This window comes from Desmodus rotundus, chromosome 1 (assembly GCF_022682495.2).
Source record: "Desmodus rotundus isolate HL8 chromosome 1, HLdesRot8A.1, whole genome shotgun sequence".
NCBI lineage: Eukaryota > Metazoa > Chordata > Mammalia > Chiroptera > Phyllostomidae > Desmodus > Desmodus rotundus.
Genome location: NC_071387.1, coordinates 164,257,888 through 164,283,588, shown reverse-complemented (window position 1 = coordinate 164,283,588; position 25,701 = coordinate 164,257,888). Strand labels below are relative to the sequence as shown.

Below are 25,701 nucleotides of genomic sequence, written 5' to 3'. Positions count from 1 at the left end.
TCATTTTTTAGATTCATTCATAATACCAAACTACCTTCCAGAAGATCATATCAATTTATATTCTCAACAGCAATAAAAATGCCAATTTCACCATCTCCTTACTAATACCAACCCTTATAAAAACTTTCCTGGTTCAAAAAATAAATTAGTAATATTCCTTATATTTATTAGGGATCTGAATTTCTTCAATAAATTATCTGTTCAAAAACAATTTAACCACTGAACTAAAGTGAAGTGCTGTTTTTAACAATTTTTAATGTGAAACAGGATCATAGCAGAAGTAAATACAACTATCTGACTAATTAACATTATAGTAAAAGCCCCTTATAAAATACTTTCACCATACTGGAATTAAACACTTTTTATTGAACAGTTCATGAAACAGCTCACCAAAAAAATTTCCCCAATGCACTAAATTTTTTCTCCTTCCCTGTACCTTCAGTTCATGTGTTTTGTCTGAAACCTAATGAGCTCAGACTGAAAGAGCATATTTAAAGGAATTTAAAAAGGGGATCTTTCAGATCACATGAATCACAGAGATTTGATCAATTAATACTTAGATGACTTCTTCAAAGACAGTACATTGTTAAATTGGATACAAGCATACAGTAAATGGTACTTCCTTGCCCATAAACTTTACTAATAATTAGAAGAACATCATAGCATGAGATGGCTACCAGAGATGCTGCCTTTTAGGAAAAGAATAAAATACATTGTCTATTGGCACAGAGCAATTTTTTTTTACATTTTTTTAAGCATTGGTTCCAATTTAGAGATCAGTTATCTTTAAAGGAAATGAGGAAACATTACCTCACATTACTATCTTTCCCCAAACTTGCTGATATTATTGAAAAACAGTGGTACTTTCTTAGAACATTTAAGGTAATTTTCTCTGGAAAATTAGGAATCAAAGTAATCAAGTGTTATTCAAGTTTGTTTCTCCGACATGTAGAAGAGTTCCTTACATGTAATAAGGCCTAATTAATAATTGTAAAATGAATGAAAATAGTACAACCACTTAGCCCCATAAAATTCCGTTTTGGAATTAAGTAACAGACATGTCTTATCTTTATGACCTTATAGAAAGCAGAGTGTGAGGGACAAATAACTCCAAGTTTTTAGTTCCAAGGACAGTAAAAAGAAAGAGGCTAGTTACTGCTATAGAGTCATTCTGCAAGTAATGCCTCTTTCTACAATTACCTAAAGAAACTAGGTACCACCTTTTCCTAATTTCAAGTCAAATATCCTAGCATTTAAGATATATACTCCTAAAAATCTAATCTTAGGAGAATCAAATAACTGTAATTATGTCTGGAAGAAATAATTTTTAAAACCTACAAAGGTAATTTCATCAAATTTACTGAATAGTTCTTTCTCATACAAAAAGATTATCATCATAAAATATCTGCTTAAGATTTTACCTTTACAGTAGACTGGAAGCACGATACTTTCTGAATTTGTCTGCCAGTATCACAATTCCATACCTATATTTATGTTAAGAATTAATTTCTAAACAAAATTTTCAAATCTTATTATAACTTTCCTAATAATTAAATCACAAATGTTACACAGGTAGAAAATAAAGCAAAAAATATGTAGAATTTATAGTACTACAAAAATTAATTCATTTAGTGAGTTATCAACTAAGTACAGCAGACTTACAATCTAAAATAAATCTGAGGTAAATTTTACTCTCAAACTACCGTATTTTTTGGACTATATGATACACCAGACCATAGGACGCACCTAAGTTTTAGAGGAAAATAGGAAAAATAATTTTGAACCAAAAAATGTGGTCCTGCTCCTGCCTCCTGTGACCCTGCTCCACTACCGTGCCCCCCCAAGTGAGCCAGGTAAGCTACATTCAGACTATAAGATGCACCCCCATTTCCCCCCAAATTTGGGGGTAAAGTGCATTTTATAGTCAAAAAAATACAGTATTTGAAAGTGCCAACAGAAAGGATGATTTGAAAACTGAGTCTTTATAAGCATTAGATATTAAAGTTTAAATTTTAAGGTATATTCTCCAAAATGGTCTATCGTAATCTAATAAGCATTTAACATAAAGTATTTATACTAAAAGCTAATATATCCACATTAATTAATATTTACTGAAAGCTCTCTCAAAGTGCATGGCACAACTTACTACTGTTATCCTGATTCAAAAAAGACAGTAACAGCCCTAACCAGTGTGGCTCGGTTGGTTGGGCATGATACTGAAAAGCAAAAGGATGCCCAGTCAGTGCACATGCCTGGGTTTCGGGTCAGTCCCCGATTGGGGCACATACGAGAAGCAACCGATTGATGTTTCTCTCTCACATCAATGTTTCTCTACCTCTAGTTCTCCCTCCCTTTCTGTCTCTCTAGAAATAAAATCTTTAATAAAGAAAAAAAAGACAGTAACAGTATATTCCTATTACCTGTATACATGTTTAAAATAATTAGAGGACCTCTCATAAAATGTCCAAGGTTAGTCTGACATAAGGAACATGATAATTTTCAAATTTTTCACACCATTTCCTACGGTAAGATACTCATTTTACATCATGTCTGAGAACACATTTACATAGCAAATGTCTATGTATATACAAACATTTAAGACTATCACTTGACAAAATTCTTTTTAAATCTACCTGTAGCATTTAATTAATGAAGTTAGTTAATAGTAAAGGCCCAAGCTGAGTTATTTGAGAATTCGTCTGAATAAAAGAACTACCAACAAAGTGGCCTACAATTATTTTCAACAGTCATTCAGCAAAGGAAGTGAGTCTATACTATCATTTACAGGTAAAGTTTATATTGATACTGTCCCAACTACTCATCTCTGTACTGTAATAGTAATTTTAATAACTGCCTCTAAATATTATTGTAGTACCATAGGGAATGGTCTAATTTTAAAAAAAACGTGTATTAATTCTTTTGCAGAGATTATACTGATACTGAAAACTAAACAAACAAAAAATAGAGCTTTAGTCCATAAAATATTTGCCTCAATAGAACAGTAGCAATAAAGCTACTCAGACCTAAAAAATATGAGTGGATTTTATGCCTCTATTTACATAATACTGTAATCCACAAAATTTACCACCATTTATTTATTTGAGCAACTTTATTTTCGATTGGGGAGCAATCTAAATTTTTTGAGCAATTTTAAATTTTAGATTTGAGGTGGTGATCTTTGAGCAATCTGCCTGTAAATCATTTCAGCTGAGAAAGCCGTATAAAGTGTGTCATAAAGTACGCCTCGGTTTTACAGAAGCCTGAGAAACACTTGACTCCGGGCCTACTCCAAAACTTAACTTCACTAATGCTTGAAGCTATTTAAGCAGAATTTTCAGATGAGCACAGGTTTTTTCAAGCTAATCTATGATAGCTTTAAATTTAAAAAAGGAATAAAAGATTAGAGTTTTGCATAACATTTGGCTATGGCCTTCACAAATCCGGTTCCTCAAATATTAAAGGACTGAATTTGTTTACGGAGAATACTTTATGAAGGTAGTATTATGTATCGTGGTTCAGAACTCGGGCTCTGTAGTCAGACTGCCGGCCTCCCGCCCTACACTGGTTGTGTGACCTTGGAGCTACTTAACCTCTCTTTGCCTCCGTTATCTATAAATGAGCATAAAAACACTTATTGTAGGGATTAAATGGATTGATATATATAAAACAGAACAATGCCTGGCTCATGTAAGCACTTTAAAAAAACCTTACTAATGCCATTACATCTTAAATTTTTACCTAAAAGTAAGGGATAAAGAAAGGTAATATACTTTTTAAAAACTATTTTGAAATACTGAATATAATATTAAACACCGAGTTGATGGTAATTCACTTTTCTGTCAGACTGGGTGCGCAAAAGGCTTTTATGGATTGGGGCTATTAACTTTTTTTCCCTGTACAATAAGTAGGAGAAAAAATGTAAGTTATTTTCCAGGGCAACTGATCTTTATTTCCCTAAATTAAAAAGCAAGCTGAGATAATGTTTTCAAGCCCACTTTCTCCACTTCTTCCATTTTATATAATTAAATATAATAGTAACTCTGGAAAGAACAGTTTTGGTCATGGGGTTTCTATCAATAATAAGTCTAATTTCCAGTCTAATACTTTTCAGATGCCTAATGCTTTTAAGAAGTTTTTGTGAAAGCTAGAAGAAAATCATTTTTGCCAAACTCAAAAGGCTAAAAACTATTCACATATATATAGTGGTCCCTTGAATCACTAATGGTATTTCACTCTCTTCCAGATTTAAGGATATAATAACTGTTCTATCAGCAGAGGCTGTCAAGATAAGCTGATTTTTTTCTTCAGATGCTTCCAAGGAGGGAAATGTAGTAACAGCTGTTATCTTTTGAGTGTGTCCATTGAGTTCCAAAAGTTTTTCTCCTGTCTGAAATACCAATGAAAATATTAACAGGTTCATATTTCACAATTTAAATAAGTTTAAATGACAACACTAAGAAGAATCACCATGTAGAAAATACATACATTCTACCTGAAATTACTTAGATCTCACAATTTAACTTTAAGCAATCAAAGCATAATCTAAACAGGTGCTGAAGGAGTAGCCATAAACAATTTTATTTCCTGATAGAAAATACAAATTTTAGCATATTTTATAGAAAATTTAAAGGAATATTCTTTCCATATGATTTTAAGAATATAATTGGATAAACTAAGCATTAAAATATCAGTCACTTAATCTGTAGGAAAAAAATATAAAGTACTCATTATCCAAGTATTATTTAAGTCTCCATAGTTATAAAGTAATGGAAGGTAAAAAAGTATAACAACGGTAACAAATACATCTATATCCAATATGATCAACCATTCAAAGTTGGCCTCTCTCCACTCCATCTCTATTTAATAGAGACAGCTATTCACACCCTCCAATATCTTCATCCATTAGTCACTCATGCACTTCCCAAGTAGTAAACATACTAAAATAAATGTAAATAAAACAAACTGCAAATCTTTCCAAGGTTGCAAAATTTCAGGAATGCAGGGTATATAATGTTAACTCCTTTAACCACAGGCAAAGCCACTGAAAAATGAGGATCTGACGGGTCAGATAACAAGAAAAGATAAATACTTCAAAGTAGAATAACTTGAGTATCCAAGGATCAGGAAGGGAGGCCTCAGTGAAATTTGGTGAAGCCTTAAAAATGTTTTTAAAAATAAACCTTTTATTATATTTCTAGTAAATTCAAATATGAGAAGTATGTTATATCATGCAATTATACAATTTTGAAAAAAATACTGTCTGCCACAAAAATCAGTATCTGATTCATTTTCAAAATCATTACATACTTACTGGTAAGTTTTGTTCAATAAAATTAAACTTATTTTCACAACTTGGCATTTGTTTCTTAGGAAAAGAATCTTAATTTAAAAACCATTATGAAATATTGGTACCCTTTTTAAACGAATTCATCCTAAGTATCCCTTTTCAAGTATTAGTCTGTCTACTAATATGCAGGTATATCCCCAGATAGTGTTTATAAATGCATACTCAACTATACAATCATATCTTTATTACACAATCCGCACAAAACCAATACACACCTGGGCACTCCATACAACTACAAGTCCGTCATCACCAGCAGATGCAAATCTGATTAGAGAAGAAAGGTAAAAAAAAATCATTGCTGACATTTAAGTGCTAGTATTACTAAGAACTATCAAACTTTATTAATCATATTCTGATTTACTGATATTAATGCAGATCAGTTTCTTTAAGCTAATTTAACAAATATTGATGGAATACCTTCTAGGTTTTATGCCAGGGACTGAGGTTACAAAGATAAATAAGATCATTTACAGTGTTACAATGAATAAACTGCAAGGATGAGGCAGATCTGTAAAGGATCTTTAAAGTTCTCCCTTGCTTTAAAGTTATATAATTAAACCCTGACTTAAGTAACATGAAGCTAAACTGAGAAACAGCTTCACTGATTGGAAGTGATATTCTAGAAGTGGAACAAAGAAACCATGTCATTAGATAAGTTAATTATTTCTATTATTTTCTCTGTAAAAATATGCTAACTGCTATTTAAAGCCAAGATCTCTCCTTTAGTCTTCTCAGCAATTTGGTCTTTTTATATAAATACTGTGTTCTTGGTTTGGATGGTTTGGGTTTTTTTTTTTAGGGTGTGTGTTTGTTTTTTTTATTGGAAATGCATGAAACTCAAAAGTAAAGTTTTTTCATGGCAGGAAAAAGAGCTGTGATGGACTCAGTCACAGCTTATCTCTTCTCTACCTCCCACATTCACTATACACAAAGGAACAATCACCTACATTTTGTAGAAAAGATATCTATGACAGAAACACTATCAAGTGTCTGCCCTGGCTGGTGTGGTTCAGTGGATTGAATGCTGGCCTGTGAACCAAAGGGTCCCTTCCCAGTCAGGGCACATGCCTGACTTGCAGGCTGGGTCCCCAATGGGTGGATGCGAGAGGCAACCACACATTGAAGTTTCTCTCCCTCTCTTTCTCCCTCCCTTCCCCTCTCTAAAAATATTTTTTAAAAACTATTAAAAAAACAAAAGTAATCTGTTGTACAGGATTATTCATCATAGTAACTGTATTACAAAAAAATCAAAAAAGCATTGTTCTCAAGCAGTAGTGTATAGCAATCACATTGTAAGCATATCAAGTAATTTGTCATTAATAATGTAGTACGTAAGTTTGCAAATGATTCTTTAATGAATCAAAATCGATTCCCAATTGATCCTATAATATCACTTTCATTCATTTGAATTCAAATTTGAGGTTTGCTTTTTTAAGTAGAAGAGAAAGAAATGGTATTACAGAGAGACAGCTATGAACTGCATACATCTGGGCTCTTATAGTTAACAAACCTTGATAAATGATACCCCACTTGCAGCAACCGTATTTAGAAAACTTGTACTTTTTTTTAAACATTTTATTTATTTATTTTTAGAAAGAGGGGAGGGAGGGATAAAGAGAGGGAGAGAGAGAAACATCAATGTGTCAGAGAAACAGATTGGTTGCCTACTGCACGCCCCCAACTGGGGACTTGGCCCACAACTCTGGTATGTGTTCTGACTGGGAATCAAACCAGCAACCTTTTAGTTCACAGGCTGACTCAACCCACTGAGCCACACCAGCCAGGGCAAAACCTGTACTTCTTTACAAGACTGTTACTGGGTTTCACAAAATCTGAGTATGCCTTGAAAATCTTCATTAAAGTAAACATTGTTAGCCATAATGTATCATTGGGGAAAAGTAAAGAACTGATAAACTGGGACACAAAAATCACTTTGTTCCTGAGAGTATCTGTTCTAATGAATTTTATCCCTATAGAAGATCCCTAAAATCTCACTGCTTCAGTCAAGTAACATTTGCCTTAACACTCCAAACTGAGCTTTAAGTTCAAATTTGTCATGCTCAAAGTACCATACATAACTGTTGTTTTCACTGGCTCTGACAATTCCCATACTTAGTGCCCATTTCAAAACCATTTGATTGCATATCCTAGCGTAGGAGCTGAAAGATTACCCAGGAAATGGGAAATTGGCCAAATACAGTCTGACAAAGTCTGTTTATAGTATTTTAATATAGAACTACTATCTTTTTAATGGAAAGAACCTTCTAAAACTACTTAGGTAACAAGCTAGAAACCAAACAGTTATCTTAATATCTATACTTAATACTTTTCTTATTTCAAAATGAAATAATGAAATATATAAAAGATATGAATTTACTAAAAAGAAAATAATCGTTTCTAAATTTAAAATATAATCTACTTAATTGCATACATTTTTGAATTATAATATTATACAATGCCTTCAATATCAAAAAGTAGGAGGCATCTTTAATAGCTTATGTTTCTAGACCTATTGATTTCTGTTTACCTGTACAGCAAGGCTGGAAGGGCAGGACTCTAGGTCTTAAGTTTTCTTTGCTATAGAACATCAATTTCTATTGATTTTTGAAACTCTTATAATAGCTTTTCTCCATTTTATAAGATTGTAGGTATAAAATACCTTCTTTTTCTAACCTCAATTTTTAGCTTACTTCATTGTTTTATTGTGTCTGAATCTCATTGAGTTCATGAATTTAGAAATGAGATGTAAAGCATTTCATCTCAAACTTTAATTCAATCAGTAGTGAACAAAAGTTAAATCTAGACAATGCTCAATAGTAATGCAGGAAACCACAGCCAACTTTTAGTTGCTCAGAGGTAAATTACCCAGTTGGTAGATTATTCAGGCCTTTAAATTCTTATATATTCTGTTGCTGCCTTTTCTTTTTTGCCATTTTGGTATTTATTATCACTACTCTAACAAGGAAACGTGCCATTTAAAAATGCAAATCAGTGTAACTTTGCTATATATTATTACCTCTCATAAAATAACTAATAAAGGGTTGGGAGATCATTCCCAAATTACAATTACCCATTCTACTAGAATAGATAACTGAAAACTATATACTTTTACCTTAAATAAGTCAGTTTATCCTAATCCATCAAGCACATACTCCAGCAACCTCCAAATCATAAATGAAAATTCAACCCAATAATTCCCAATAAAGATATACTGTAATGGCTGAAAACAAGTAATGAACTATAAAAAAAAGAGTAAGGTTTAAGCTATTCAATAGAAGAAATAATGGTGACTACTGTCATAAAATTATATTTAATAATTTTTCAAAGCACTCTAAATTAATAGAATCTAAAGATTCATCTCAAAGATAAGGTTTTAAGAGAAATGCTTCTTTACTGATCAGCACAAAATATATTCAGTGAGATTTCTACTATTTCTACTATGTGTTGGGAAAATGCCAAGATCAATTATATGTGGTTCTTACCTCAAGGTCTTAAAATTTAGTGATTCTTTATACAGGTGCTATATTTTATCAGACCTAAGACATCATCAAATATAAGGCATTCTATTACTTTATGCACTATTAAGGAAAAAATGTTGCCAATTATAACTGAAATACACCATCAATTATATGATGTTTTCAAATTTTACAGATGTTTAAATAGGAAAAATAGGCTTCACAAAATCAATGAAATATAGTAATTGCCATATTTATTAATCTTTATAATATGGAATTTTCTAATCCAACAAATCTGATTATTTCTGGCAGGTTTGTAACACTAAGAATGCCTTCTCAATGAATAAGCAAATATTTAGGTGTTGCAAAGGCTCTGTAAAGTAATTAATAGTATTAATGTAACCTCACTTTTCCCAATTATCATTATTAATGTATCAGTATACTGTCATAGCAAAAATAGAAATTTGAAACGTTTAAAACCCAGAATCTCACCACAAAGATAATTCCTTTTATTTTTCATGTTCCTATCCTATTGTTATGCATAGCCTTCAAGTTTTCTTAATTTGAAACCCATTCTTTAAAAATACTCATTGTAACTATACAATTAAATGACTAAACAAAAGGTTATGCATAAAAACAAGCTTAGCAAGGCAAAGCATAGTTTAATGAAGACCTATAAAAGAGCATCTAGAATGTTCCATCCTCTCCTCCCCTAATTATGAGACCTTATTGTGAGAGTAAATGATTTACTCTTTCATTCAAGAAATATTTATTGAGCACTAACCATATAACATATAGATGAATATGCTTGCTCCTAAGAGTAAAGATCAATGAGATAGTTCTTGACCTTGAAGAGCTCATAGTCAAAATTACTTAGTAATGTTACAGGGTCCAGAATGTGTATCCATTGAGAATCCCCGTTTATACTCATTTTAATTTCTAGAAATCATTCCTGCCCAGCTGCAGGCGGGCACAGGACAGGCAGATAGCATGCTGAGCCTCCTCATCTGGATCCTCACTCTCCCTGATACTTTCTCCCAAGAGACTCTTTTGACTGTTATATCAAGAATAGACTGTGTGAGGGACTTCCAGCCAAGATGGAGGCTTAGGCAGACACACTGTGCCTCCTCACACACCCAAAAGAAGGACAACAAATTAAAAAAAAAAAATCAAAACAACCAGCACTGACAGAAAATCGAACTGTATGGAAGTCCGACAACCAAGGAGTTGAAGAAGAAACATTCATCCGGTAGGAAGGGTAGAGATGGGCAGCTGGGCGGAGAGGACTCGCAGCAAGGTGGTGGCCGGCGGACCCAGCAAGGTGGCGGATTGCAGACTGGGCAGTCCCACATTGGCATGAGGATAAACTGGGAGAAACAACTGCGGAGAGAGACAGACAGTGCAAGCCAGGGCTCTAGAGCGGGGAAATAAAGCCTCAAACCTCTTAATGAAAACACCCGTGGGGGTTGAGGCGGCAGCAGGAGAAACTCCCAGCCTCACAGGAGAGTTTGTTGGAGAGACCCACAGGGGCCTAGAGCGTGCACAAGCCCACGCACTTGGGAATCAGCACCAGAAAGGCCCAATCTGATTGTGGGTAGCCGGAGAAGTGACTGAAACCAGCTGAGAGCAGAGCAAGCCTCACTGTTCCCTCTTGGAACCCTCCCCCACATATAGCACCACAATGCAGCAACGTGGATTGCCCCACCCTGGAGAACACCTGAGACTCCGCCCCTTACTATGTAACAGGCAACACAAGACAAAAAAAAAAAAATGGCCCAGATGAAAGAACAGATGGAAGCACCAGAAAAAATACAACTAAGCGATGAAGGGATAGCCAACCTATCAGATGCACAGTTCAAAACACTGGTAATCAGGATGCTCACAGAATTGGTTGAATATGGCCACAAATTAGATGAAAAAATGAAGGCTATACTAAGTGAAATAAAGGAAAATGTACAGGGAACCAACAGTGATGGGAAGGAAACCGGGACTGAAATCAACAGTGTGGACCAGAAGGAAGAAGAAACATTCAATGAGAACAGAATGAACAAACAAGAAATCAAAAAAAAATGAGGAGAGGCTTAGGAACCTCCACGGACATCTTTAAATGTTCCAACATCTGAATTACAGGGGTGCCAGAAAGAGAAGAACAGCAGCAAGAAATTGAAAACTTATTTGAACAAATAATGAAGAAGAATTTCCCCGATCTGGCAAAGGAAATAGACTTCCAGGAAGTCCAGGAAGACCACAGAGTCCCAAAGATGTTGGACCCAAAGAGGAACACACCAAGGCACATCATCATTAAGTTACCTGAGATTAAAGATAAAGAGACAATCCTAAAAGAAGCAAGGGGAAAGGAGACAGTTACCTACAAAGGAGTGCCCATTAGACTATCAGCTGATTTCTCAAAAGAAACCTTGCAGGCAAGAAGGGGCTGGAAAGAAGTATTTGAAGTCATGAAAGGCAAGGACCTACATCCAAGATTACTCTATCCAGCAAAGCTTTCATTTAGAATGGAAGGGCAAATAAAGTGCTTCTCAGATAAGGTCAAGTTAAAAGAGTTCATCACCACCAAGCCCTTATTATATGCAATGTTAAAGGGACTTACTTAAGAAAAAGAAGATAAAAAATATGAACAGTAAAATGACAACAAACTCAGTTATTAACAACTGAACCTAAAACAAAAACAAAAGCAAACTAAGCACACAACCAGAACAGGAACAGAACCACAGAAATGGAGATCACATGGAGGGTTATCAACAGGGGAGTGGGAGGGGGAGAGAAGGGGGGAAAGGTACAGAGAATTAATAGCATAAATGGTAGGTAGAAAATAGACAGAGGGAGGTTAAGAATAGTATAGGAAATGTAGAAGCCAATGAACTTATATGTATGACCCATAGACATGAACTAAAGGGGGGTATGTGGGAGGGGAGGGGGTGCATAGGGCAGAGGGGAATAAAGGGGGGAAATGGGACAATTGTAATAGCATAATCAATAAAATATATTTTAAAAAATTAATTTAAAAAATCATTCCCTTTAAACATCTTCCCTTTGAACATAGAGAAAGTACTCTCATTCTTACCAACTGAGGACTAAAAGAACAGCCAAAGCTTCACAAATATTTGTATAAAATAAAATATTTTCACAAGTAATTCCTATGTCCATTACCTAAGGGTATATTTAACAGCTCTTATTCATGTGAATTCAATTCAGTCAAAGGTGCTACAAATTCAAATATAATCTTCAAGGACATATTAAAAAGCATAACCTATCAACCTGAACATAAACCCCCCGTATTCATATCTACATAACCATAAAGCACTAGAAAAATAAAAATAGAACATTATTACTGATAATACAAAAAAATCCCTGCGGTTAACTAACTTCCCACCTAATCCACAAGTATTTTCTAATACATGATGCAGCTAAAATAGTATATATATTTTTATAATAAAGTTGAAAAATGCTTCTACAATACTAGAAACCAAGTAAAAATGAAAAATAACAAAGTTTTCACATAGATTTTACTTATCTTGTATGCTAGAATGACTTGAAGAAAATTAGAGATGTAGAGACTTTTAATAGAAGTTAAAGGGAATTTCAAAGCATTGACAGAAGTCATGACATTGCCACTGATTCTTTCGTTAGATCTACTTGAACATGAAAAATTTTCCCCTTAAAAAGGGACACACACACACACCTCTAAAATCTGAATGCTTAAAGTCCTTTCTCAGCTCAGAGAAAGAATGGAGGTGGAAGATTTCATAGTTCCCATGGTCATTTGTGAAGGTAAAACCTTTGGTAAATTCTCCCATGCCCCAGATCACAAATAGAAAGTTAAACCACATATCAAGTTTACAAGTATTAGAATACCAAAAAATCCCTGTGACTTCTATTAGGGGGACTCTCCATTATCCTGAGCTCACGTTACCATGAAAGAGCTACTACTAGAGAAACATCCCTGGCCTCTCCCTCTCCCCACTGATCTAGTAAATGAGTTTGAGAGAATGAATTGGACATGCTCAGTTCTTACTCTTTTGGTTTTTCTCAGAGGATTTTTCTGTTCAGAGAGAGAGCATCCTGCTTTGCTCTTGTGTTGGAGGTAAGCCTATATTTGAGTGGGAGGTTTGCAGATGTCCAGTTGCATCAGTGATTCAGAGAACAAGTCTGCCTAACTCAGGGTGATGTACTAGGAAACTCACTGTGGTTATATCCAATGCCACATCCTTTAATCCAGTTTTTTGCCAGTTAATACTTTATCAAGTTGATATGTTCATCTCCATCCATGTGATTTTGCATCTAATAATAGCTAAGAAAAAGTTTTATTTTATACTGAAACAAAAATCTCTTTTAAATAGGTATTATTTCCTCTATACCAAATATGTATCTTTTTTTTACAGTATGAAGAATTTAAGTATTTATAAAAGTGGAAACAGTACAACAAAAATCCTCAGGTACTCATCACCTGTCTTCAATAATGATCAACTAACGGCCAACATTGTTTGGTACATATGACACCCAATTCCCCCTCCACACATTATTTTGAGGCAAATCCCAATTTATCAGTAACTATTTCAGTATGTATCTCTTAGGACTCTTTTACATCACAACTAAAGTTAACAACATTTAATTCCTTAATGGCATCACATAGCCAGTCAATGATCAAATTTCCCTGATTGTCTGTTTTCTAAATTAATTAGAAGCAGGATCTAAATGAGGTTCATACATTACAATTGGTTGGCATACCTTTAATGTCTCTTTTACTGATTCCTTTTTCCTTGCAATTAAGAGTTTGGGTTTGTTTTTCTTTTTTAAAAGATTTTATTTATTTGTTTTTAGAGAAAGAGGAAGGGAAGAAGAAAGAGAGGGAGAGAAACATCAGTGTGTGGTTGCCCCTCGCACACCTCTCACTGGAGACCTGGCCCGCAACCCAGGCATGTGCCCTGACTGGGAATTGAACCGGTAACCCTTTGGTTTGCAGGCCAGCACTCAATTCACTGAGCTACATCAGTCAGGGCAAGAGTTTGTTTTATAGAATTCTCTTGCTTGCTACCTTCCAGTGTTGCCATTTAACATGTACTTTTGTCCCCTGTATTTCTGGTAAATTAAGATTTAATCAGATTAAAATTTACTTTTTGGTAAGGCCACTTCATAAGCAGTTTGTACACTCCACCTGAAAATATAATTTCTGGCAGTCGCATGCGCATAATGTTAATAGCCACTGCCTAATTTGTTACTCTACGAGAGGTTGCAAAATTATAGTATTCCAATTCTACGATTTTTCCTAGTTTGAATTCTTCTATAAAGAGAAATTTCCTCCCATCAATTATTACAGATCCCAAGATACAGTTTGTATAGGAAAGGCACTATAGATCTTAACTTGCAGATACCTCTTCGAGAGAGGACAAGCTGCCCAGATGTGAGGAATGAAGTTATTTGCCTCCAGCTGTTGACTTCAGGGTACATTTCCACTTTTAAGCCAAGATCATTACTGTTTCAGTTGGCACCCCAGGCATTGGGATTAAGTAAGGTGGTGGAAGCCACAGCACATTCTTAGATGATCCTCAGCCAATGACTAAGCAAGGCAGGACAAAAAGTATTAGTTATTTCTATCCCATTCAGGATTCCTCTAAAGGGCATTCTTACCTCCAGAGCTCCCCATTACATTTTCAGAGACTTGGTCAGAGCTGCATCATAGTCTGAGACAACTGCCCTGTCCAATCCTGTTTCCTCCCTTTTCCTTTCATTGCCGCTTTCTCTGTAATAAACTTTTTGCATGTTTAACTCCACTTTATTGTCTGCTTCCTATTGAATCCAGGCATTAGGAGGATCTAAATCATCTTGACTATCCATTTTTCTCTGAATGTTCGTAAGAAAGTTTTTCTTAGCTTAAGAATATTTTTTTAGATATGTAACATATTATTTGTTTAGTGAACTATCAAACCATACTGAGTTCATTTAGTTTCTTGTGAATATACAGCTTCACCAGCCATTCTAGGAGCATATTATGTTCTCCAGTCTGGCATTTCATGGGTCACCTAAATTCTTTTCCAGTCATGATCACCATCCTACATAACCTTGTCTGTTTCCTGGAGTAGCAAGCAATGGTCAAATGAGCAACAGAGAAAACTCTTCTTAAAATGTGTTATAAACACGGTTTAGTTTAATGTGTCAAATGCTAGAGTATTACATGGAATTTTAGCACAGTTCACTTTTTGGAACTCTTGCTGAGTCTTAGCCTTCTTTAGTGATCTCCCAATCAATATAACCCTCACTTCATGTTAAAAAAAATACTAAAGAAAAGAAAAGGCAGCTGTCTGTTAGGTTATACAGGATTTATTTGGTATCTTCAAAAACCAATCTGAGAAAATTTTCCACTCACTGATTTTAGCTGAGCTACTGAGAAAACAAGAAAATCCTTCTGCAAAATTCTCAATAAACTGATATTATCTAAAGACCTGAAGCGTGAAACCTGGATTACAACAGCTGACCAAAAACTAGAATGTAATGTCTATAAAAACTAAATAAAAAACATACAAGTTATAACAATATAATATTTAAGGTATTTTGGTAATTGGGCAATGCATAAATAATGTACATATGCAATGTTAAAGATAATTCTGAACTAAACTGTTAAAATAAGAATGAAAATTTTGAGCTTTTAATTCCATTTGTAATAAACATTTATATAGTTTATAGATATTTTATGTCTTATCTATTATAACTCATTTTTTTAGTTCACTACAGAATTAATTTTTTAAAAAAAAACAGATTGAAAGTTCTAAAGGTCTGTGTGTGATTGAAAAACTTAATTATATGGAAATTTTGACACAGTAATGACTTGAGTACATAGAATTAAATGTAATTTGTTCAGTAATACCTTCACTTTATTGCAAAAGCCAAAAGGTAGGCTTTTTCATTTATTCTTGACATTTAGATTCACTGTGTTAGATAGAAAACATGGCCACAAATTGTTCCCTTCCCTATGCCGCTATTTGCAAAAAGTCCTAGTTGCTTCTCCCATCAAGAGGTACAGTTTATTTTTCCACTTAATGTATTTGTGTCAGCTCCAGACTTGCTTTAGACAATGAAACAGCACCAAACATGACACAAACAGAGACTTGAAAAGTTTTACAGCAGGGTTTGCCCTGTTGTTGGTATTAGAACTTCATGATCACTATGTGAACAAGTACTTGAGCAACCACATGGAGACAGACCCCAGTCATCCCAGGGGAGACCATTATGAACCAGCCAGCTCCAACCAATCTTACCTGCTGACCACACATGCATAAGTGAACCTAACCAAGAACAAGTTGACCATGGTATAGATGAAAAAAAATCTACCCAGCTGAGCCTAATCCAAATTGCCATCCTAAAAAATAGTGAGCTAAATATATAGTGGTTGTTTTAAATACCTAAATTTGGGGTGATATTTGACAGAGCAATCAATAACTGATGTAACCATCTGTAGCTTTTTACTGTTCACAGAACTTTTACTGTATCACTGAAGAAGTGAAGAATACATCAGCACCACTGTGGGGAAAGTGTAATCAAATACCAGCATTCAGGCAGTGGTCATTATTCTACAAGATGGCCTTTCCTGGAGAGTGCTCTTCTAGCTAGGTAATAAGACTAGTCAAGAGGACATTAGAGAGGACATATAGCAATGAACATGAAATCTTAACAGTGGATCTACATAAAAATTCAAAGACTACACTCAGAAAGTATACTGTATATTTATTACTTAACTTTTAGACAAAATGATTTGAGGATTCCTTAAAGTCCAAATATTAGTGATTATGGTCTAAGAAATTATTTGGGATTTTTTTTTTACCAACCTACAAATTTACTATGGTAAAATATGGTACAAGAAAACTTTATCCAAAATCCTATCTTCCCAGAAATGTTTAGTTTCAAATATCTGACTAAATAAATACAGTATCTCTTAGGACCTACCAACAATGAGCATTACCAAAAAGGCTGAAGATTATCACACTTTGGTTAACAAGCTATGATTTGTTTGGCTTATATCACAACAGAATATTGATAGGCTAGTAATATATATGCGGTGACTTTTCAAGCAAAAGATGAGGAGCATTTTGTTGTATAATAATTTGGATGAACTTTGTCCCTAGTTTCTAGAAGGAAGTGGGGCTCCTCAGACCTCACTTGAACTTATGCTAACAAGATGACTCAGGGTGGGTCTCTATACAGTTTAAGGATGGGGGCTGACCATCTGGGAAATATGAACCATGTAATTAGTGGATTGGGGCTTTGAGCTATGGATATCAGCCTGATCTCCAAACTGGGGAAAGGAGGAAAGCTAGATATTGAATTTAACCACATGGTGAAATGATTTAATCATTCCTATGTATAAAACCCCAATAAAACACTTCCGGTCAAGATGGAGGCACAGGTAGACATGCTTCGCGTCCTTGCTCAACCATAAGAAGGATCACAACTAACCTCAAAACAAAAAACACCCAGAACTGCCAGAAAATCGAATTGTATAGAAGTCCAACAACTAAGGATTTAAAGAAGCCATAGTCATGTGGACTGGTAGGAGGGGCAGAAACAGGGAGCCAGGGCAGAGAGGACATGGTATGGCAGCAGTGAGGGGGTGGCAGCAGAGAGTGGCAGAACAGGCTGTCCCACATTCATGTATGGTGGGTAAAAATCGAGAGGGATACCTGGGGAGCAAGCAATCCCAGTCCCAGGTGAAACCACAGAGCCCAGGGTTCCAGTGCCAGGGAAATAAAACCTCACAACTTCTGGATATAAAATCCAGTGGGGGCTGAAGTGGCAGAAGAAACTGCCAGTCTCTCAGGAGAGTCCATTTAAAGGCCTGCATGGCCCATACACAAACCCACCTACTCTGGGAACCACCAGCAGGGCAATAGCTAGAAGGGCATCGGTAGCATACAGGAAGAAGGTGAAGTGACTGAAAACGGGGAGAGTGCTGAGAAAGCCTCGGGAAGACAGACAGTGGCATTGTCCCCTCTCTGACCCCTCCCCAATATACAGAGCCACAAAGTGGTGAAAAGGGTTGCCTTACTCTGGCAATTACCTAAGGCTCCACCCCACACAATTTACAGGTACTTTTTACAGGGAGTGAAAGCAGCTCTACTTAATACACAGACACAAACATAGGGAGGCTGCCAAATTGAGGAGACAAAGAAATATGGCTCAAATTAAAGAACAGAACAAAACCCCAGAAAAAGAACTAAACAAAATGGAGATAGCCAACCTAGCAGATGCAGACTTCAAAACACTGGTGGTAAGGATGCTCAGAAAACTCAATGAGTACGGCAAAAGCATAAGGGAAGAAATGAAGGCTACACTAAGAGAAAGAAAGAAAAACCCACAAGGAACCAACAATGAAGGGACAGAAGCCAGGGTTCAAATCAACGATTTGGAACATAAGGAAGAAATAAACAGTCGACCAGAACAAAATGAAGAAACAAGAATTCAAAACAATGAGGAGAGAATAAGAAGACTCTGGGACATCTCCAAATGTGCCAACATCCAATCATTGGGATGTCAGGAGAAGAGGAAGAGCAAGAAATTGGAAAGTTATTTGAAAAAATAATGAAACAAAATTTCCCTAATTTGGTGTGGAAATAGACAAGCAAGTCCAGGAAATACAGGAGTCCCAAACAAGTTGTACCCAAAGAGGACCACACCAAGACACATCATAATTAAAATGCCAAAGGTTAACGATAAAGAGAGAATCTTTAAAGCAGCAAGAGAAAAGCAGTGACTTACCTACAAAGGAATTCCCAAAAGACTGTCAGCTGATTTTTCAAAAGAAACTTTGCAGGCTAGAAGGGACTGCCAAGAAGTATTCAAAGTGATGAAAAACAAGGACCTACAAACTAGATTAGTCTATCCAGCAAAGCTATCATTTAGAATGGAAGGACAGATAAAGAGCTTCCCAGACAAGGTAAAGATAAAAGAGTTCATCATAACTAAGCCCTTATTACAGGAAATGTTAAAGGTATTTACCTAAGAAAAAGAAGATCAAAACTATGAACATTAAAATGACAACAAACTCCCAACTATAAACAACTGAATCAAAAAAATAAAGACAAAAACAAACTAAGTAAACAACTAGAACAGGATGAGAATCATAGACATGGAGATCATTTGGAGGGTTAACATTTGGGAGGGGGGAGGGGGAGAATGCAGGAAAAGGTACAGGGAATAAGAAGCGTAATTGCTAGGTACAAAATAGACAGGGGGATGTTTAGAATAGTATACGAAATGGAGAAGTGAAAGAAATTATATGTACAACCCATGGACATGAACTAAGGGGGCAGGGACTGCTGGAGGGAATGGGAGTATCGAGTAGAGTTGGGCAAAGAGGGAAAAATTGGGACATCTGTAATAGAATAAGCAATAAAATATACTTTAAAAAACAAGAAAGTAAGGATTTTTAAGAAATTTTTAAAAATAAAAATATAAAAGGAAGTTTTTTTAAAAAAGAAACCCCTGAAAAACTCCAGACACTCAAAGTTTGGGTGAGCTTTCTCACCAATGATACACGCTGATGTCCTGAAGGGAGATGGATCCAGAGGACACCGTTTACATTTGGGACTCTCCCAGACCTTGCCCCGTGGGCCTCTTTTTTGGCTGGTCCTAACTGAATCCTTTATAATAAAACTGTAACCCTAAGTATAGTGCTTTCCTGAGTTCTGTCAGGCATTCTAGCAAATTGTCAAACCTAAGGGGACGTGAGAATGTGTAGCCAGTTGGCCACAAGTGTGGGTGGCCTGGAAACCCTGGAGATTACAGCTGGTGACTGAAGTGAGGGGGAGAATTGTGCGGGATTGTGCTTTTATCTGTAAAATCTAACCTAACTCCAGGTAGTGTCAGAATTGCATTGCATATGGGAAAAGCAACTAAATACAAAGACATAAGAAGAGCAGAGAGAAGACTGGTTAATAGACAACAGAAGGGATAGAATTAGGAATAATAACAGTAGTAGTCACCCACAGACTCAAAAATGAAAAGAAAAAAAACAGTATTAAAGGCAAAAAAGACAAATGGAAGAATTGATAGGGAAAACTGAAGTGGGGTTAGGGAATTAAGATGGCCAGCAACATGTACACTTAATAGTCTGGGGACTCATTAATTCATTTAACAATTATCTATTAATTACCTGCTATATATAAAGCACTGTGCCTCATACTAAGGATATGTGGTGAACAAGAAAAACATGACCCCCACTTTCATGAAGTTTACATTTTAGAGGGGAAGATAAATACTAAATAGTTACACAATTAATTGTGTAATTTTTATTGTGATACATGTTCCAAAGGATAAGCATATGATTGAATAAGGGTTTAATAAACAGATTGTGACAAGCTAAATCTATAGTCCGAAGATATACACACCTTCATCTCTATTTGCAAATATACTCAACACAATATTACACATTATCAAAGTAGTACACAATAATATAAATTTTATTTTTTTGAATTTTTCAACTTATTTTTAATTATTATTGGCATACAATTTTATATTAGTTTTAGGTATACAATACAGTGGCATTTATATATCTTACAAAGTGACCACAATAACTGTAATAACCATCTGTCATCATAAATAGTTATTATAATATTACTGATTCTGTTCCCTTTGCTGAGTATTATTTAGCAAAGAGAACAGAATCAATAAAGAGACTTTATTTTAAAGGGACTGCATCAATAAGAAAAAATTCAGATTAAATACTTACCTCACCTTCCACTAAAAATAATACATTCCCTTAGGTAACTGGTATTTAAACATTTCCCATACCTGTCTGTCAAACTTAGGTTCACCTTAACATACAGTTATAACCCCAACCAAATTTTAAAGTCACACACTTCCCCTAACCTAAAAAAAATATTTCTGAACCATAAAAAAAAAAGAACCCTGAAACAAAAATAAGCATCAAATCACCAGATATGACACCCTGACTTCTGGACTTCTGAGCAAAAAAGACTTCAAATACATATTTCATCAAGATTCAGAGGTCTATTTCTACTAAATGTTGCTAATGATCAGTTTTTAATTTTTAAAAGAGATGGATGAATTTAAAGTTGTTTTTAATATAAAATTCCTAAAAACTTTCTAAACGAGTCAATTGGACAACTAGAGTTTCTTACCTGCCATCATCTAACCGTACCAGAAATCGTACAATATCATGATGAGTTTTCAGTACAAGCAGTTCAGTGTAGGGGTTCTGGGTTTGTTCTTCACCTATTGTCTGTAAAGGAGATTTCTTGTATCGGGGGGAAAAGCCAAAACAAAAGAGAAAGAAATAAAATGATTTATGATAAAAGGCATATTGGAATAAAACTGCATGGTATACATCTAAGAATACAAAACTTAAAAAGCTGTATCACATTCTAATACTACATACAGGGTGGGGCAAATGTAGGTTTACAGTTTTTAGTACATTAAACAATTTATTCTTACAGTATTATTTATTAATTGTTGTATTATCTTCTATGTAAAAACTGTAAACCTCCTTTTGCCCCACCTTGTATTGTTTCCCCTAGTATCAACTGACTGCCAATTTAACACAAAACATTTTTCTTACCACAAATCCAAACCATGAATTTTAGTATTTTCAAGTCACATTAAAATTACAAAAAAGGATGAATTTCATTTTATGGAAATTAATGGGCCAATCCAACTCAATATTTTTGAGTCGGTGTTTCTCAGTTGGAATTTGGCAGAAACAAAACTGCAGGTCCAAGGGATAAAATATAAAACAGACTAAAGTAGTGCCTAGCCCATTATAGGCACTCATTGTATGTTTGCTGAATGAATAAGGAAAGAAATCATTAAGTCAATGAATACAATTGTGAAAAATAATATTGATAAAGGTAACTGCTAAGATTTACAGAGTATTAGGTGGCAGCCCATATGTCAAATACTGTGCGAAGCAAACATGGCATATAACTCAATAACTCTGTAAGGTAAGTCTTATTGACCCCATTTCTATAGTCAAACCCAGTACTATTTCATAAAACCTCTGTCCTTAACCTCTAAAATGCAGTTTTTCAAACTTGACACTATTGGCATTTGGACCAGGTAATTCTTTGTTGTTAAGGGCTGTCTGTGCACCACAGTGTTCAGCAGCATCCCTGGTTTCTACACATTACATGCCAATAGACATTCAGCCCCACCCCAAATTGTGACAATCAACAATGTTTCCAGATATTGCCAAATGTCCCCTAAGGGGTAAAATTATCCCAGCAGAGAAACCCTGCTTGAACTAGAAGCCTAGATTCAAAAGTTCTTGCATAAATCAAGGCAAATCATTGGTTCTGACAATGAACAAATTAACAGAAGCTATGAAACTGAAATATTGTACTTGTACATGAAGAAATGTACAACTTAACATGCATAAACGTTTTCCAAAAAGTTCACCCCCAAATCAGTAATTTTTTATTTAACCCATGTCCCTTCTAGCAATGAAAATCAAGTGAGAAATCTGAAAGTTATATACTACTTTCCCTGAATAAAAGCTTGTCAGACATCACAGAACTAGTCAATACAAGTCTATGATTCATCCAATAATGAGGTTTGTATGGAACTGTCATATATACATCCTGTATGGACTACTCAACTTGCCACAATTCTTCCATAATCTTTAGGATTTCAGCCCCTCTAAAATACACCTAACTTTAAATAAGAAATACTTTTTTAAAAAATAGAGAATGAGCCTCAACTGCAAAGATGTAAGGAAGACTGAAACGTACAGTTGTTGACTCACAACAATCCAAGTTTTCTATTTTTAACAGTCAAAACAAGTATTTTTTATGAGAAATAAAAGGGAATTCAACACAAATTCTATTCGTGGGTGGCATATGAAATAAATTCCAGACCTCAGTACTTTTAAGGTTGCAAAACTACTTTATTCGCAACATTTCATATATAAATCTCATTACAGTCTATTCAATCATTCAGGCCCATAAAGAAAACGTGACTAAGGAATCAAAAATAGCAATTAGATCATTTTCTTGACTTTGAAGGAATATATTAATTTTAAAATAATTATATATTTTTTGGTTCTTGGATAAAAAATCAAATCACCTTTATATGTCCTGAGCAAGCATCAGATGCTTTGGGGAAGTGATACCAATTCAAATAAACCAAAAGTGTAAAGTTGCAGTCACCACTTGATTCTATTGTAGTAAGTCGGATAACTTTCTAAAAAGTGAAATGAGACTGGTTTAGGGAGACTAGCTGAGTGCCTCCTAGAGCGCGCTGTTGAACCACATCAGCTTCAGTTTCCTCACTTCTTGCAACAGGGCGACTGCATTTAACTTGCAGGGTCTTAGGAGAATCGAGTACAAATTAGCAGCAGAAAGAGCGCCCCCCCTCCTCACCCGCAGCAACACACAGGCCCCGCCTCCGACGCAGTCTCCATTGTCTAGCCTCGGGTTCCGGGCTCAGACAGAAGCCTCTGCAGGGGCAGGCAGGCTCCACTCTGGGGTTTACCTCTGCCAGTCCCTGAGGTTCTCGGCTTCCCCCGATCAGCCATCGCAACATCCGGGTAAGATGGTGTCTGCCTGGCCCAAGTCAGCCCGAACTCTACGCCGGCCTCAGCCTCCTCCTACCGCTCAGGAAGCAGAGCAGTAGAGCTGCAAATACTTGCCGCTCCAGATTTGCCCAAAGAAGAAGCAGTGCAAAGCAGAACCCACAAAAACGTTAAGATATTTGTCTGTAAAGCGCTGCCGTACACAACCACAGAAAGCTGGTTTGAAGTAGCCACCAGGGGAGCAGCAGCTGGGGGCAAGGAGGCTTCAGAGGGACCCGCAGCTCCAAGTGAGCAGGCGCAGGGCGTCGCCCACTTTGCTGCTGAACTTGGGTAGCTTGAGCGGCCCCTGCTGGAAGTGTGTGGCGCAGCACCTGAGCCTGGCGAGCAAGCGCCTACCAATCAATAGTCCCCTCGCTTCCTTCACTTGGCTGAGGGACCAGGAACCCAGGTTTCAAGAGCTGGCTGGACAAGGTGACATTCGCATCCAAACAAATCCAATGGCACGTATGTATATCAGAATAAATCTGGCCACTTTTTGTGTGGTGTAGTGCAGATACTGTGTTAAGGTTTACATAACTCCGCATAGTAATCCTACAGTTCCTATTTTATAAAGAAATTGAAGCTCTGAAAGATTGGATAGTTTGTCAAAAGCCAACAGCTAGGAAGTGGCTACACCGAGACTGGAACTCAATCTCCAAGCTCTTGACCACTCTGTGCGGTCTAACCCAGAATCTCCCTAAAGAACAGAGGGCACTTCATTCCTCTATTTTGACTACTAAACTTTCTTAGTCAAAGAGCTATGGTTCTCTATTCTGACTGCATATCACAAGTACCCAACACATATTTTGAAAAATATATGCTCCTGGCTTCTATATAGACTTATTAAAAACTACCGGTATGATTAGAACATAGGAATCACTCTCTCTCTCTGGTTCCTATGTTCTAATCATACAGGTAGTTTTTAATAAGTCTATATAGAGGGGTCTATAGGAGCTACTATAAAGGTCACAAGGACAAAATCAAGGGGGAGGGTAGAGGTGGGGGAGGCAGGTAGGACTGGCTGGGGTGGGGTAGAGGGAAGGAGATAAAACGCAGACAATTGTAACTGAATTAAAAAGAAAACATAGGAACCAGGGTTTGGAGAAAATTCCTCAGGTGATTCTGATGAACGACAAGGTTTCAGAATCACTGGCTTAGGAACTACTTATACACACGACTGTAAATGTTCATATGTATATTTGCATAGGTGACTGTCAGGTTCCAGTGAGGATCCTAGCAGTAAATTCTTACAGAGAACCTAACACAAGTGTGCCAACCAATACATTAATTCACATGCATGTACTGGGCACAGATACACTTGAGATTCAAAAGTAATCACATAAAATTGCTTTCTGGACCAAAGCAGAATATACTAGATATCAATAATAGGGACATACACTCTACTTTAAGATAGGTTGGTTATGCATAGCTGCTCAATCGGAAAATCCTTAGAGAACTGGGATTTTCTATAGTTCATCTTTGTATTTATTTTGAGTGCACTTGACAAATACTCCCAAGGGTCAGGAGAAGTTTGCCCCAAATTGCAGTCTGCATGCTGTTGAAAACAGACCAAAATAGAAACCAGTCCCTAGAGAAGGGGGACTCACCTTTAGTAAAACAAAACCCAAGAATACTAGGATTTTAGTCCTGGAAGGACAATCTTCAAGTGAGGCAACATGGTGGCCCAGGTAACCTAAATTTTATCCCAATTTTCCATATTCTTTGGTGTTTGCACACTGCCTCATTACTCTGGTCTAAAGAACACTCTTCTGATCTTTAAAGCACTGTTCCAGGGGTAAACACTTTCTTACTTGGTTCCTTTTAGGAGAGCTGAAAAATAACTTTATAAAAAATTATACTAGAGTGACCTCAGGGAAGCTGGAGAAGAAGCATCAAAAATCCATCTCTCCACCTCGATGATAACAATTGTACTGTCAGAAACTGTGTGGACTGTTCTGGAACTTTTAAGTCTTTAAAATCTTGCAGTTTCCAGGGAAAATCTTGGCTAGCACAGATTCTATGCTATGGTGCAGATTCTAGCACCATTGTTTCAACTCCAACTTTTCAACCCCAAGCTGCTTCCAGGGGATTTAAAGGAATAGTACACTTGGGGTTTTTTTTCCCTCCACTGCACTTTTCTCCCTTTGGGGAGTTGGATATTTAAGGATTAGGACACTCAAAAGCAACCACATATGTAGATGAATTACAAAGGCCACCACACATGCCCAGCAAAATATACAAGCTCAAAATTGACCTGAGGAGACCTTAAGCTTTCATCTCAGACTGATCCCCACCACAGAGACAACTTTCAGCAATCTAAAAAA

At 35.9% G+C, this 25,701-nt stretch overlaps 1 protein-coding gene across 1 annotated transcript in view; it reads right to left on the bottom strand.

Moving 5' to 3' along the window:
• Positions 1 to 23,635, bottom strand: part of WDR41 (WD repeat domain 41) — a 53,979-nt gene extending 30,344 nt beyond the window's left edge. The window contains exons 1-5 of the mRNA XM_024563601.3: positions 23,299 to 23,635; positions 20,952 to 21,067; positions 5,563 to 5,611; positions 4,256 to 4,387; positions 1,422 to 1,484 (exon numbers count right to left, since the gene is read on the bottom strand). Coding sequence (XP_024419369.1) covers positions 1,422 to 1,484; positions 4,256 to 4,387; positions 5,563 to 5,611; positions 20,952 to 21,067; positions 23,299 to 23,349 — 411 coding nt within the window. The 5' untranslated portion in view covers positions 23,350 to 23,635. The remainder of the gene's footprint in view (positions 1 to 1,421; positions 1,485 to 4,255; positions 4,388 to 5,562; positions 5,612 to 20,951; positions 21,068 to 23,298) is intronic.
• Between the last annotated feature and the right edge of the window lie 2,066 nt (positions 23,636 to 25,701).